We start from the raw sequence: 16,430 nt of genomic DNA on the forward strand, positions 1-16,430 counted from the left end.
TTTGAAGGATGGGACAAAGGAATGGTCAAGAAAGCAGAGAGGCTGACCCATTCAAGAGAGAAACAACTCTTCTTGTTTGAGTGCGACAAGCTCTGTTTGTCACAGGAGCAGCAGATAGAAAGGACAGTAAGTGCTCAGCGCACAGGCCAAACAGCAAGCTTGTGAGGAAGGAGCCTCAATTATCTCTGTGCCATCCAGTCATGACTCTCTACATACAGAGTCTCAGAATGGTGGCTTTCCCCCTTGCTGTCAAATGGCATCCAGTTCTGCATGGAGTGGCCAAGCGACTGTCCCAGCTATCTCATCCAGGAAGGCCTCATTCTCTCAATATCTGGCACGATAGTGAATGTTTGTCTTCTCGCTGTGATATGTTCTTGCTAGGAACACATGTCAACATGATAAATCTAACAGGCAGAAAGAAGACATGCATCTCTCAATAAAGCACAGGGAGAATGAGCGAGCACAGTGATCCCTGCGACATATTAGTTTACCTGGGTCGGCTGAGTGTGGGTTACTCAATGAGAGAGATAACTAAGAAATGGGAAGCAATCCAAGTACCACAAAAAAACGGAAAGCATGGTGAAAAAGGATAACTTGTCATTGAACGAATAGATAATATAGTTCTCTTCAGCACTTTCTGCTTTACCCTGGGTGCCACTTTTGAATTCACAGCCCCCAAGTATTCAGAATTACCTGGGGGCAACTGACTCTTGTCCTTTCGGTCCCTCCTGATCAATTTCGTTTTCTGCAAATAAAGGAAGAGAAAGAGTTACATGACGCAGACTCCCCTTCACAAATGCCCACTCTTAGGTCCCATGTAGCACAGGAGAGCAACAGAAGCAGATTGAAAACAGGCAACCGTGAGAGAACTCATCCAGGAGGGCTTAGGAGGGCCCTGCAAGCAATCACTGGCATTGCTCTCTTAAGCCATTAAACAAGTGACCCTGGTATGACAGGCCATCATCAGAGCATCCTGTCTTGAGTGTACGCAAACAACACGTTGATTCTTTCCCCCCCGAGATCCTGGGGAAGAACCCGGTTGCTTCCTAGACGGTTGCTGCAATATTCAGGCTTTTGTCATCTGAAATGCTGTTGGTGAATGGTTGAGAGGAAGAAGCCATTGAGATTAAACCCATGAATGGAATCTATACACCATCAAAGCAGAACAATCTTCAAGGCTGCATAGATACTGGGGCCTTTCATGGCGTACGTGTGTTTCAGGATCCTGCGCGGCTCAAGAGAAACATACACTGTCCGATAACATTGGTCCAGTTCTGCTTCTCAGCTAACTTGAGATGAGGGAAGATAAACGAAGAGACAGACTAAAGGAAGGGAACGCACCAGGGGAGTGACACCTCCAAAGATATAGGAAAGCCTGCCAAGGCTGTCAGGCATCAAAGGAGAGAGACAAGTGGGGTTTAGAATAGCAAAACCAGTTAACCCTGGACAAGAATGCCAACTGACAGTGGCAGGCATAGATTCGTAAAGGACCTGGCTCAGAGATGAAACGCAGAGCTTATTGAAGGTGAGAAGAGAGGTTTCATCCAAATTAGGTCTGACAGACACCTTCTGCGCCCATCTTGCTCAGGTGAGTTGAGTGTGGCCCAATGACCTGACAGAGAAGCCAACATGACATGGGCATGCGCTGGGACTAGGAAGAGAGCAAAGCTCCCTGACACACCTGACATCTGTGCTTCAAACTCAATCCTAGAGCCCAGTTCACATCAATATGTCTCTACAAGGCCTCCCCACAGGGATGACCTCTCTCGGCACAGCAGAGGTCAGGGGTACAAAGAACAGGAGATCTATGTGGGTGTCCGGTTGGAGCTTTATCACCTTGACAATGGAGTACTCACTGGCCACTTCTAGAGAGGAATAGACTTCCAGGTCCTCAGGTGAGAAGATGGCGGCGCTTCTGTAAGGCTGGTAGGAGTCAGACAGCTCGGGAAGAACTGAATATGTCACGTTGTGATTATCTGGAGAGTCCCGGGAGCCGACCTGCTCTACCACCTCTAGCAGCTGTCCGCTGAGCCTGCAGGGTGGGGACAACCGAAGATTAACCTGAGAGGGATCTGAAATCCTATGTCCTGTCTGGCTTTGATGGAAGGGACAAAGGAATGGTCAAGAAAGCAGAGAGGCTGACCCATTCAAGAGAGAAACAACTCTTCTTGTTTGAGTGCGACAAGCTCTGTTTGTCACAGGAGCAGCAGATAGAAAGGACAGTAAGCGCTCAGCGCACAGGCCAAACAGCAAGCTTGTGAGGAAGGAGCCTCAATTATCTCTGTGCCATCCAGTCATGACTCTCTACATACAGAGTCTCAGAATGGTGGCTTTCCCCCTTGCTGTCAAATGGCATCCAGTTCTGCATGGAGTGGCCAAGCGACTGTCCCAGCTATCTCATCCAGGAAGGCCTCATTCTCTCAATATCTGGCACGATAGTGAATGTTTGTCTTCTCGCTGTGATATGTTCTTGCTAGGAACACATGTCAACATGATAAATCTAACAGGCAGAAAGAAGACATGCATCTCTCAATAAAGCACAGGGAGAATGAGCGAGCACAGTGATCCCTGCGACATATTAGTTTACCTGGGTCGGCTGAGTGTGGGTTACTCAATGAGAGAGATAACTAAGAAATGGGAAGCAATCCAAGTACCACAAAAAAACGGAAAGCATGGTGAAAAAGGATAACTTGTCATTGAACGAATAGATAATATAGTTCTCTTCAGCACTTTCTGCTTTACCCTGGGTGCCACTTTTGAATTCACAGCCCCCAAGTATTCAGAATTACCTGGGGGCAACTGACTCTTGTCCTTTCGGTCCCTCCTGATCAATTTCGTTTTCTGCAAATAAAGGAAGAGAAAGAGTTACATGACGCAGACTCCCCTTCACAAATGCCCACTCTTAGGTCCCATGTAGCACAGGAGAGCAACAGAAGCAGATTGAAAACAGGCAACCGTGAGAGAACTCATCCAGGAGGGCTTAGGAGGGCCCTGCAAGCAATCACTGGCATTGCTCTCTTAAGCCATTAAACAAGTGACCCTGGTATGACAGGCCATCATCAGAGCATCCTGTCTTGAGTGTACGCAAACAACACGTTGATTCTTTTCCCCCCGAGATCCTGGGGAAGAACCCGGTTGCTTCCTAGACGGTTGCTGCAATATTCAGGCTTTTGTCATCTGAAATGCTGTTGGTGAATGGTTGAGAGGAAGAAGCCATTGAGATTAAACCCATGAATGGAATCTATACACCATCAAAGCAGAACAATCTTCAAGGCTGCATAGATACTGGGGCCTTTCATGGCGTACGTGTGTTTCAGGATCCTGCGCGGCTCAAGAGAAACATACACTGTCCGATAACATTGGTCCAGTTCTGCTTCTCAGCTAACTTGAGATGAGGGAAGATAAACGAAGAGACAGACTAAAGGAAGGGAACGCACCAGGGGAGTGACACCTCCAAAGATATAGGAAAGCCTGCCAAGGCTGTCAGGCATCAAAGGAGAGAGACAAGTGGGGTTTAGAATAGCAAAACCAGTTAACCCTGGACAAGAATGCCAACTGACAGTGGCAGGCATAGATTCGTAAAGGACCTGGCTCAGAGATGAAACGCAGAGCTTATTGAAGGTGAGAAGAGAGGTTTCATCCAAATTAGGTCTGACAGACACCTTCTGCGCCCATCTTGCTCAGGTGAGTTGAGTGTGGCCCAATGACCTGACAGAGAAGCCAACATGACATGGGCATGCGCTGGGACTAGGAAGAGAGCAAAGCTCCCTGACACACCTGACATCTGTGCTTCAAACTCAATCCTAGAGCCCAGTTCACATCAATATGTCTCTACAAGGCCTCCCCACAGGGATGACCTCTCTCGGCACAGCAGAGGTCAGGGGTACAAAGAACAGGAGATCTATGTGGGTGTCCGGTTGGAGCTTTATCACCTTGACAATGGAGTACTCACTGGCCACTTCTAGAGAGGAACAGACTTCCAGGTCCTCAGGTGAGAAGATGGCGGCGCTTCTGTAAGGCTGGTAGGAGTCAGACAGCTCGGGAAGAACTGAATATGTCACGTTGTGATTATCTGGAGAGTCCCGGGAGCCGACCTGCTCTACCACCTCTAGCAGCTGTCCGCTGAGCCTGCAGGGTGGGGACAACCGAAGATTAACCTGAGAGGGATCTGAAATCCTATGTCCTGTCTGGCTTTGATGGAAGGGACAAAGGAATGGTCAAGAAAGCAGAGAGGCTGACCCATTCAAGAGAGAAACAACTCTTCTTGTTTGAGTGCGACAAGCTCTGTTTGTCACAGGAGCAGCAGATAGAAAGGACAGTAAGCGCTCAGCGCACAGGCCAAACAGCAAGCTTGTGAGGAAGGAGCCTCAATTATCTCTGTGCCATCCAGTCATGACTCTCTACATACAGAGTCTCAGAATGGTGGCTTTCCCCCTTGCTGTCAAATGGCATCCAGTTCTGCATGGAGTGGCCAAGCGACTGTCCCAGCTATCTCATCCAGGAAGGCCTCATTCTCTCAATATCTGGCACGATAGTGTATGTTTGTCTTCTCGCTGTGATATGTTCTTGCTAGGAACACATGTCAACATGATAAATCTAACAGGCAGAAAGAAGACATGCATCTCTCAATAAAGCACAGAGGACAGAATGAGCGAGCTCAGCGATCCCTGGGACATATTAGTTTACCTGGGTCAGCTGACTGTGGGTTACTCAACTAGAGAAGAAATTAAGAAATGGCAAGCAATCCAAGTACCACAAAAAAACAGAAAACATGGTGAAAATGGATAATTGGTCATCGACCGAATAGATAATATAGCTCTCTTCAGCACTTTCTGCTTTTCCCTGGGTGCCACTTTTGAATTCGCAGCCCCCAAGTATTCAGAATTACCTGGGGGCAACTGACTCTTGTCCTTTCGGTCCCTCCTGATCAATTTCGTTTTCTGCAAATAAAGGAAGAGAAAGAGTTACATGACGCAGACTCCCCTTCACAAATGCCCACTCTTAGGTCCCATGTAGCACAGGAGAGCAACAGAAGCAGATTGAAAACAGGCAACCGTGAGAGAACTCATCCAGGAGGGCTTAGGAGGGCCCTGCAAGCAATCACTGGCATTGCTCTCTTAAGCCATTAAACAAGTGACCCTGGTATGACAGGCCATCATCAGAGCATCCTGTCTTGAGTGTATGCAAACAACACGTTGATTCTTTTCCCCCCGAGATCCTGGGGAAGAACCCGGTTGCTTCCTAGACGGTTGCTGCAATATTCAGGCTTTTGTCATCTGAAACGCTGTTGGTGAATGGTTGAGAGGAAGAAGCCATTGAGATTAAACCCATGAATGGAATCTATACACCATCAAAGCAGAACAATCTTCAAGGCTGCATAGATACTGGGGCCTTTCATGGCGTACGTGTGTTTCAGGATCCTGCGCGGCTCAAGAGAAACATACACTGTCCGATAACATTGGTCCAGTTCTGCTTCTCAGCTAACTTGAGATGAGGGAAGATAAACGAAGAGACAGACTAAAGGAAGGGAACGCACCAGGGGAGTGACACCTCCAAAGATATAGGAAAGCCTGCCAAGGCTGTCAGGCATCAAAGGAGAGAGACAAGTGGGGTTTAGAATAGCAAAACCAGTTAACCCTGGACAAGAATGCCAACTGACAGTGGCAGGCATAGATTCGTAAAGGACCTGGCTCAGAGATGAAACGCAGAGCTTATTGAAGGTGAGAAGAGAGGTTTCATCCAAATTAGGTCTGACAGACACCTTCTGCGCCCATCTTGCTCAGGTGAGTTGAGTGTGGCCCAATGACCTGACAGAGAAGCCAACATGACATGGGCATGCGCTGGGACTAGGAAGAGAGCAAAGCTCCCTGACACACCTGACATCTGTGCTTCAAACTCAATCCTAGAGCCCAGTTCACATCAATATGTCTCTACAAGGCCTCCCCACAGGGATGACCTCTCTCGGCACAGCAGAGGTCAGGGGTACAAAGAACAGGAGATCTATGTGGGTGTCCGGTTGGAGCTTTATCACCTTGACAATGGAGTACTCACTGGCCACTTCTAGAGAGGAACAGACTTCCAGGTCCTCAGGTGAGAAGATGGCGGCGCTTCTGTAAGGCTGGTAGGAGTCAGACAGCTCGGGAAGAACTGAATATGTCAAGCTGTGATTATCCGGAGAGTCCCGGGAGCCGACCTGCTCTACCACCTCTAGCAGCTGTCCGCTGAGCCTGCAGGGTGGGGACAACCGAAGATTAACCTGAGAGGGATCTGAAATCCTATGTCCTGTCTGGCTTTGATGGAAGGGACAAAGGAATGGTCAAGAAAGCAGAGAGGCTGACCCATTCAAGAGAGAAACAACTCTTCTTGTTTGAGTGCGACAAGCTCTGTTTGTCACAGGAGCAGCAGATAGAAAGGACAGTAAGTGCTCAGCGCACGGGCCAAACAGCAAGCTTGTGAGGAAGGAGCCTCAATTATCTCTGTGCCATCCAGTCATGACTCTCTACATACAGAGTCTCAGAATGGTGGCTTTCCCCCTTGCTGTCAAATGGCATCCAGTTCTGCATGGAGTGGCCAAGCGACTGTCCCAGCTATCTCATCCAGGAAGGCCTCATTCTCTCAATATCTGGCACGATAGTGTATGTTTGTCTTCTCGCTGTGATATGTTCTTGCTAGGAACACATGTCAACATGATAAATCTAACAGGCAGAAAGAAGACATGCATCTCTCAATAAAGCACAGAGGACAGAATGAGCGAGCTCAGCGATCCCTGGGACATATTAGTTTACCTGGGTCAGCTGACTGTGGGTTACTCAACTAGAGAAGAAATTAAGAAATGGCAAGCAATCCAAGTACCACAAAAAAACAGAAAACATGGTGAAAATGGATAATTGGTCATCGACCGAATAGATAATATAGCTCTCTTCAGCACTTTCTGCTTTTCCCTGGGTGCCACTTTTGAATTCACAGCCCCCAAGTATTCAGAATTACCTGGGGGCAACTGACTCTTGTCCTTTCGGTCCCTCCTGATCAATTTCGTTTTCTGCAAATAAAGGAAGAGAAAGAGTTACATGACGCAGACTCCCCTTCACAAATGCCCACTCTTAGGTCCCATGTAGCACAGGAGAGCAACAGAAGCAGATTGAAAACAGGCAACCGTGAGAGAACTCATCCAGGAGGGCTTAGGAGGGCCCTGCAAGCAATCACTGGCATTGCTCTCTTAAGCCATTAAACAAGTGACCCTGGTATGACAGGCCATCATCAGAGCATCCTGTCTTGAGTGTATGCAAACAACACGTTGATTCTTTTCCCCCCGAGATCCTGGGGAAGAACCCGGTTGCTTCCTAGACGGTTGCTGCAATATTCAGGCTTTTGTCATCTGAAATGCTGTTGGTGAATGGTTGAGAGGAAGAAGCCATTGAGATTAAACCCATGAATGGAATCTGTACACCATCAAAGCAGAACAATCTTCAAGGCTGCATAGATACTGGGGCCTTTCATGGCGTACGTGTGTTTCAGGATCCTGCGCGGCTCAAGAGAAACATACACTGTCCGATAACATTGGTCCAGTTCTGCTTCTCAGCTAACTTGAGATGAGGGAAGATAAACGAAGAGACAGACTAAAGGAAGGGAACGCACCAGGGGAGTGACACCTCCAAAGATATAGGAAAGCCTGCCAAGGCTGTCAGGCATCAAAGGAGAGAGACAAGTGGGGTTTAGAATAGCAAAACCAGTTAACCCTGGACAAGAATGCCAACTGACAGTGGCAGGCATAGATTCGTAAAGGACCTGGCTCAGAGATGAAACGCAGAGCTTATTGAAGGTGAGAAGAGAGGTTTCATCCAAATTAGGTCTGACAGACACCTTCTGCGCCCATCTTGCTCAGGTGAGTTGAGTGTGGCCCAATGACCTGACAGAGAAGCCAACATGACATGGGCATGCGCTGGGACTAGGAAGAGAGCAAAGCTCCCTGACACACCTGACATCTGTGCTTCAAACTCAATCCTAGAGCCCAGTTCACATCAATATGTCTCTACAAGGCCTCCCCACAGGGATGACCTCTCTCGGCACAGCAGAGGTCTGGGGTACAAAGAACAGGAGATCTATGTGGGTGTCCGGTTGGAGCTTTATCACCTTGACAATGGAGTACTCACTGGCCACTTCTAGAGAGGAACAGACTTCCAGGTCCTCAGGTGAGAAGATGGCGGCGCTTCTGTAAGGCTGGTAGGAGTCAGACAGCTCGGGAAGAACTGAATATGTCACGTTGTGATTATCCGGAGAGTCCCGGGAGCCGACCTGCTCTACCACCTCTAGCAGCTGCCCGCTGAGCCTGCAGGGTGGGGACAACCGAAGATTAACCTGAGAGGGATCTGAAATCCTATGTCCTGTCTGGCTTTGATGGAAGGGACAAAGGAATGGTCAAGAAAGCAGAGAGGCTGACCCATACAAGAGAGAAACAACTCTTCTTGTTTGAGTGCGACAAGCTCTGTTTGTCACAGGAGCAGCAGATAGAAAGGACAGTAAGTGCTCAGCGCACAGGCCAAACAGCAAGCTTGTGAGGAAGGAGCCTCAATTATCTCTGTGCCATCCAGTCATGACTCTCTACATACAGAGTCTCAGAATGGTGGCTTTCCCCCTTGCTGTCAAATGGCATCCAGTTCTGCATGGAGTGGCCAAGCGACTGTCCCAGCTATCTCATCCAGGAAGGCCTCATTCTCTCAATATCTGGCACGATAGTGTATGTTTGTCTTCTCGCTGTGATATGTTCTTGCTAGGAACACATGTCAACATGATAAATCTAACAGGCAGAAAGAAGACATGCATCTCTCAATAAAGCACAGAGGACAGAATGAGCGAGCTCAGCGATCCCTGGGACATATTAGTTTACCTGGGTCAGCTGACTGTGGGTTACTCAACTAGAGAAGAAATTAAGAAATGGCAAGCAATCCAAGTACCACAAAAAAAACAGAAAACATGGTGAAAATGGATAATTGGTCCTCGACTGAATAGATAATATAGTTCTCTTCAGCACTTTCTGCTTTTCCCTGGGTGCCACTTTTGAATTCACAGCCCCCAAGTATTCAGAATTACCTGGGGGCAACTGACTCTTGTCCTTTCGGTCCCTCCTGATCAATTTCGTTTTCTGCAAATAAAGGAAGAGAAAGAGTTACATGACGCAGACTCCCCTTCACACATGCCCACTCTTAGGTCCCATGTAGCACAGGAGAGCAACAGAAGGAGATTGAAAACAGGCAACCGTGAGAGAACTCATCCAGGAGGGCTTAGGAGGGCCCTGGAAGCAATCACTGGCATTGCTCTCTTAAGCCATTAAACAAGTGACCCTGGTATGACAGGCCATCATCACAGCATCCTGTCTTGAGTCTATGCCAACAACAAGTTGATTCTTTTCCCCCGAGATCCTGGCGAAGAACCCGACTGCTTCCAAGAGGGTTGCTGCAACCTCTACGACATCGGCCACAGCAACATTTTTCATGACACATCTCCAAAGGCAAGAGAAACCAAAGATAAAATGAACTTCTGGGACTTCATCAAGATAAAAAGCTTCTGCACAGCAAAGGAAACAGTCAAAAAAACTAAGAGGCATCCCTGGAATTGGAGAATATATGTGCAAATGACACTACAAATAAAAGACTGGTATCCAAGTTCTACAAAAACATCTCAAACTCAATATACAAGAAACAAATAAACAAATCATAAAATGGGCAGAAGACATGAATAGACACTTTTCCATTGAAGACATACAAATGGCTAACAGACACACGAAAAAGTGTTCAAAATCATTAGCCATGAAGGAAATTGAAATCAAAACCACACTAAGATACCACCTTACACCAGTTAGAATGGCAAAAATTGACAAGGCAAGAAACAACAGTTGTTGGAGAGGATGTGGAGAAAGGGAATTCCTCCTACATTGTTGGTGGCAATGCAAGTTGGTACTGCCACTCTGGAAAACAGTGTGGAGGTCCCTTAAAAAGTTAAAAATGGAGCTACCCTATGATCCAGCAATTTCACACTGGGTATTTACCCCAAAGATACAGACGTAGTGAAGAGAAGGGCCATATGCACCCCAATGTTCATAGCAGCATTGTCCACAGTAGCTAAATCATGGAAGAAGCCAAGATGCCCTTCAACAGATGACTGGATTAAAAAGAAGTGGTCCATGTATACAATGGAATATTACTCAGCTATCAAAAAGAACGATGTCTCAACATTTGCTGCAACATGGATGGTAGTGGAGGAGATAATGCTAAGTGAAATAAGTCAAGCAGAGAAAGACAATTATCATATGGTTTCTCTCATCTGTGGAACATAAGAAATAGGAAGATCGGTAGGAGAAGAAAGGCATAAAGTAAGGGGGGTAATCAGAAGGGGGAATGGAGCAAGAGATTATGGACTCTGAGAAACAAACTGAGGGCCTCAGAGGGGAGGGGGGTGGGGGAATGGGATAAGCTGGGGATGGGTAGTAAGGAGGGCACTGGGTGTTATACGCAACTAATGAATCATCGAACTTTTCATCAAACACCAGAGATGTACTGTATGGTGGCTAACATAATATAATCAAAAATATCATTATATAAAAAAAAGAGATACAGTGAAAATTAGGAGGTCTGGAAGTGACCTCCTGTGCCTGGGCTGGAGAGGTATATGAGTCTGGCAGGGCCACCTTGAGAGCAGTGATTGACAGTGGCCCAGACATAAAAGTACTGTGACTTAGACAGGAGTTGAGCAAAGCTCGCTGACTCATGGAATGTCTTATATCAAACACAGTCCTACAGCCTGGATCACAACAGTTTGTAAGGATAGGATCTACTTATGGGGATTAAGACTCTGAGTCTACACAGGATGTGAGGAACAAGGAATAGGGACACTACCTGGGGAACCACATAGACTTTCATCCCCTTTGGTATGGGACTGCTCCATCCAGAGCAGAGCCAATTTCCTGTTCTTCAAATGGGAACTCACCATCACTGTAAGACTGGTCGCTGTCACACCCTTCTTCCAGAACTGAAGGGGTCAAATCACAGTCATCCACTCTGTCCTGTAGGACTTCCTTCTTTTCGACTTCTTCCTGCTCCACACTGTGCCGGGTGAGACAGGAATGACAACAGATCAAACAGGGGGGATCAGACATCATGGCTTCCTAGCTGGTTTTGATGGGAGTTATAGGGAATGGTCACTAGAAGCAAAGGGCCATCGCCTGGAGAGGGAAAAAGCTATCCATCCTACAAGAGGCAAAGTGTGGCTGCCAAGATGGGGGATGAGGGGAGAGTAGCAGCAGCAGATACGCAGAGCACTGCCCACAGCAGGGCTGACGAGGAATGAGACTCTACCACCCCAGTATGGTACAGTCACGGATTGAAGCACAGATGGAGACCACGCCCGGGGCAGCCACCACGTGCCTGAGTCGTGTTGACTTTAACATAGATTGACCAAGTGGTTACAGCTCTGGAGTCACTGCAGACTGCAGAAATGTGTGGCTGCTAGGCACCTTTGTATTAATAGTGTCACATGACACCCCACGTGTTTGGTTTTGGTAAGTTACTTCTCTTGCTGGTTAATTTTGCTAGTGTCTGTGTACCAATTCCTTTGCTGGTCACCTTCCTACCAAGGCCCTTACAGAACTGTGTAGGAAGTAGATACGCATCTCCTCCTGGTGTCCAGTCACAGGAAAGAATGGGTATGGTGTCCATACGGGGAGTCCCGAGGCTGGTGAATACATCTTGGTTTACAGCACCACAGAGACAACAGGCAACAGGGCCGTCCTTTGCTGACCACCTATAGTTTTGCTAATCCTTGCATCTGACATCTGTGACTCTCTTGACCTCACTTCCTTTTCTTTCTGAGACCCTGTCCATTTTTACCCACACATTACCGGTTCCTGAACATTCATTGTCACCTGGGGGTCCGTGTTTCTTCTTCATGTTCATCCTCCTCCTCATCATAATTTTCTGCAAATAAATTCAGAAATGTCCCATCAGCTATTCCCACATCACCACTATGAACACAGTGGCCTCTATGGCCCGAGAGACATAAGTGTCCTTGCATGACTAGGCATCCACTGCATTTAGGGCACTGTCTTTAAGAATTGCTGTGGCATGGCTTTCTGATGCATCAGGCAGTGTGTCTCTGATTCTGAGGATCAGCATCACTGACCCTGGGCAACAGCTTCTACTGTCTCTTGTTGTCCATATCAGGGGATGCTTGTCCAGTTTCAATCTTGGCTTCTGCACACCGTGTCTAGCAGCGTGCCACGAGTCGCGCCACAGGCACAGGCTCTCTGTGCATTCACAGCTCTCACATAGAGCCTCCTCCTTGTCCTGAGGACAGGACAACCACCCTGTCCCACATCCAACCACTGGGGACTTCATGGGCCCCCGCGTGGGCTCCAGTGTTACTGAGGGGTCATCTAGGAAACATGTTCCAGTCTAAACAGCGTTCCCACCTCCAAGTCCTACTGCATCAAGTTCCTCATCCAACTCCACACGGTCAGGGGCTCTACTTTGTCTGAAGTGCATTCATGAATTTTCCTTATCTGCTCACTACAGTGACAACAGGTTATTTCATATACATTACAGATGAGGAGACAGATATGGACGAAGTAAACCTCACTCTCTCACCCACAGTTCATACAGACTTGGCTGAGTCCGGGAACCTCCCACTTAGGCGGGGATCCTAGCACACTAACTAGCTGCCTCCTGTCACAGTCTCCTTTCCGGGATCTAACACTGGTGGATGCTGCCTCCTGCCCCAAGGGCTGTGTTCCCTCAGGGAGGAAGCAGACATGTGGAGCACTATGACCTCCACCATGTGCATTTCTCCTCTCTGTTACCACCTTCTAGTCCTGGTCCTCTCATGGCCTTGCGCACAATGGGGAACAGAGGACAGCTGCTACAAACAGTGTGAGGGCAAGTGGGAAGACTCTTGTGAGCCCAGGGCCTTGCAGCAGCTCAGTGCAATCAGGGCCTGTGGCTGCCTTACCTGAACTGAGCTTTCGGGCAAGGCACTTGGCCAGCCTGCATCCCTCAGCCAGTTGCTCTTGGAAGCCCTGTCCTTGGCAATGCTCAGGGTCATCATGGGAGAGGAGGTCCTCGAGGTGTTTATCAAGGAGTTGGCAAACATCTCTCCCTTCGCGTAACTTATCATATAAACGGGTCAGCTCTTCAGTCTGGTCTTTGATCAGCAGATGGCACTGTCTACGGTGGGACAGAGAGAAAATTTAACAATGCAGAGAGTGGATCAATAGATTATAAGAGCTTTTGGGGAGATTTCTGGGAGAATTTCCCACAAGAAGCCACCAAAACAAATTTGTGCACATGTGTGGTTACCTGCCTGTGGCAGAGAAAGAAGAAAGTAAAACAAGGCCTCCTCTGTATCAGAGAGTGCTCCTGTGAGCCCCCTTGACATCCCTTGCATTTTTTCCTTCTGGAAACAGACCCAGGGGTCCTCCTAAGCACACGTCACAGACATGTCCCTCAGCTGCTCACTTTGGGCATACCCATTTCCCTGGAAAACTCCATATAGTGCGTCGTGCAGCGAATGGACACACTGGCAGACAGAGAAGTGTGGACCGTAGGGCTGGTGTTAAGTCCTGAGCTCAGGAGAATGGCAGGGTCAAGAGGACAGCATTTGCTGAAGGAACGGATGACAAGCTGTAGTCAGCCAGGTCGTGACTGTGTGAAAGGGAAATGAGGTAGTGACCTCACAACACTGTGAATGTGCTAAATGCCACGAACTGTTCCCTTGAATTTGGCGACTTTGATATTTTTTTACAAGAGAGAATGAGGCTCTGAGTCATTGGAGTCCATCATTTACCAATCACTGTTGTCTTAGTTGTTTTAGACATAGTTGTGGAACGTGCCTGCCATGAGGGTTTCTGCCCTTCTGGCCCAGACTTGTTGCTGCCCCAGGTCAGACATGCCCACAGCTTCCCTCCGGCCTCCCACACAGAGCCCTGCTTACCTGAGCTTCTCAGCCAACGTGTCTGCCCGCTCCCCCTTCTCCAGCTGCCCCTTCTCCCCCAGCACGGATTCGATGATGTCGCTGGACTCTTCGCACTCTGAGAAACAGAGATGCCTGTCTCAGTGGAAAGCTGGATATGCTGTGGTGCTCGCTGTCTTCAAGGGAGGAGATGGGGTCCATTCCAGCGCAAATGGAACCCTGGCAACCAGGCTCTGCATGGGGAGCTCCACTTCTCATTCCTCAGCCTCCTAACTACAGGGCATTCTATTCCTCCCTGTTTCAGAGCCCAGGAAAGAACAGCCCCAAAGCTCAGAGGGGAAGTAGACGCGGTGAGTAGCAAGTATTTGGCAGAGTCAGGATTCGTATCCCCTGACACCGACCCTGATCATGGCCACTCTAGCAAGTCTTGTGGCCTCTTAAGTAAAACACTAAGCAGGGACATGACGTAAGGCCCCCAGGACTCCAGGACCGATGGGTCCCCTGAACTAGGACTTCTATACTGAACAAGTATCTCAAAGGTAAAAATTCACCCGATACACTCATGTGAACTAGAATGCATAAAAGCAGAAGGACCTGAAAGGAATATGGCCAAATCCTAATAAAGTGTGTGTTATTAGAAGCAGTAGAATTATGAACAGAGTTTACATGGTGCCAGGCTCTGCTGTTAGAGCTTTACAAGGAACTACTCAGTATTCATTTCGACTCAGAGAAGTAGCACCCACGATAGTAGTAGTTTAACAGAGGAGGAATCTGAGGCACAGGAAGATAGGCAGTTGGATTTGAGTCCAGGAAGCCTGGCCCAGAGCCTATGCTCTTCATCCCTGTGCAGTGTTACCTCCACCACAAGTCTTCGGGTGACACCTGTTTTCATCATCTTCACAACTGCTTTCCCAGTTAATGGGATGATTATCAGGAAAGTTGCAAATAAAACTTTGTTTGTCCTTCCCTGAAAGCTCATCATCTCTTCACTTTCCTAAATAACAGGCTTCAATTTTTACTTTTGTCTGCATCAATTGTTTTTAATTATACCTCCCCTTGTTATATTGAAAGCAGATTGTGAGAAAATGAGAAAACTCCCGGCTCAGAGTTGTCAGGATTCCTTCCTGTGTACGTGCCCCATTCTCATGATTCCTCGGGCACTGCAGCCCCCTCTTAAAAATAAGGCCACCGAGCTCCTCATTTCAGGCTTACTGTGGGGGAGAGCCTACCCCACGCACTGGCTTGGGTGGTTCCTGGGGCCGTGGTCTCCCCCACTCACCCTCATTCTCTCTTGGCCACATGTCTCATGGCCCAGGCCTCGAACTGTTGGGCTCCCTACATCACTGAAGGTTCCCCAGCTCAGGGAGATACAGGGGAGGTAGCAGAGGTTGTCTGATGTTCCTGGAAACATGCTCAGCCTTATCACAGGGTATCAAATGGCCTCTGTGGAGCCAGCAAGCAGAGCCTGCACGGGTTCCCTCTCACCAGAGGAGTCACTGTGTGGATGGCATCACTCATGGATACCACAGTTTCAGAGAAAGCAGAACCCACCTCTATCTCCTTGAAAGCAGATCATGTCACCTGCTACCCTCCCCCCATGTGTACCATCAGCATGTTTCCCCAGTGTCACTAGCTCGGTGCTTTGCCAGTGGGACATCAGAGGAACCTGACTGATGGAGTTCTGCAGTCACTGTGATGCAGGATCTGATACAGCACAGAGACAATCCTGAGAGGACCAGGCATTTCTGTGTCTGCACCAAGAATCAATAACTGGGATGTGAACTCTAACCCCACCCTACTTGTCACAAGTAGCCTGTGGAGGTTGCTAACCTATTTATCTTCAGTTTTCCCATCCTCAGCAAACTGAGGGTAAAATACCCACCTCTACCATTCCTGGATTGTGTTCAGAATGAAATTTATCGTGACAGTGGAAATAGAAAGGACAACATCTGGAGAGGGTTTTAGTTTCTCAGAAGGAATACAGACAGCCATCGCTTTGGTGAGCATGACCTTGTAGGACTTACTGTATCTCTGCAGCTGGTTGGCCAGGGAGTAGGCAGTAGCTTCGGATATAAGGAATTTCTCCTTGAGGTCTCGGAAGTCCTGCTTGCTTTTCTCCAGCTGGGACTGAAGGTCCTGGTTGATTTTCAGGAGGCTCTTTTCTGCCCCAGGATCGGAAAGAGGGCCAAGAGGTGCTGCCATGGTGACGTGTGGCAGAAGAGGTAGAGCTGGGGAATGAGCAGAAGAAACCCAAACACAGGATGGGTTAAAACCCAGTGAAATCAAGTAGGTTTAAATCAGGACTGAGGGTTGAGGATACAGGAATTCTCTACTTACTGTTGGGAACAATTTGAACAACACCCCACAGCACCTGAGACTTGGTAACCACAAAAACAAGGTTCAAGATGCCAGAGCTGATAGCCAAAGGCCCTGCCCCAGCTCAGACTCCAACCGGAATGACAGAGGGAGCACCC

At 48.2% G+C, this 16,430-nt stretch overlaps 1 protein-coding gene across 1 annotated transcript in view; it reads right to left on the reverse strand.

The window, feature by feature from the left end:
• Nucleotides 1-16,333, reverse strand: part of LOC125281913 (neuroblastoma breakpoint family member 6-like) — a 29,137-nt gene extending 12,804 nt beyond the window's left edge. The window contains exons 1-14 of the mRNA XM_048215821.2: nucleotides 15,981-16,333; nucleotides 13,978-14,074; nucleotides 12,997-13,211; nucleotides 11,915-11,966; nucleotides 10,981-11,096; nucleotides 9,088-9,139; nucleotides 8,151-8,326; nucleotides 6,988-7,039; nucleotides 6,052-6,227; nucleotides 4,889-4,940; nucleotides 3,953-4,128; nucleotides 2,790-2,841; nucleotides 1,857-2,032; nucleotides 694-745 (exon numbers count right to left, since the gene is read on the reverse strand). Of these exons, the coding sequence (XP_048071778.2) occupies nucleotides 694-745; nucleotides 1,857-2,032; nucleotides 2,790-2,841; nucleotides 3,953-4,128; nucleotides 4,889-4,940; nucleotides 6,052-6,227; nucleotides 6,988-7,039; nucleotides 8,151-8,326; nucleotides 9,088-9,139; nucleotides 10,981-11,096; nucleotides 11,915-11,966; nucleotides 12,997-13,211; nucleotides 13,978-14,074; nucleotides 15,981-16,158 (1,622 nt within the window). The 5' untranslated portion in view covers nucleotides 16,159-16,333. The remainder of the gene's footprint in view (nucleotides 1-693; nucleotides 746-1,856; nucleotides 2,033-2,789; nucleotides 2,842-3,952; nucleotides 4,129-4,888; nucleotides 4,941-6,051; nucleotides 6,228-6,987; nucleotides 7,040-8,150; nucleotides 8,327-9,087; nucleotides 9,140-10,980; nucleotides 11,097-11,914; nucleotides 11,967-12,996; nucleotides 13,212-13,977; nucleotides 14,075-15,980) is intronic.
• Between the last annotated feature and the right edge of the window lie 97 nt (nucleotides 16,334-16,430).

This window comes from Ursus arctos, unplaced genomic scaffold (assembly GCF_023065955.2).
Source record: "Ursus arctos isolate Adak ecotype North America unplaced genomic scaffold, UrsArc2.0 scaffold_12, whole genome shotgun sequence".
NCBI classification, from domain to species: Eukaryota; Metazoa; Chordata; class Mammalia; order Carnivora; family Ursidae; genus Ursus; species Ursus arctos.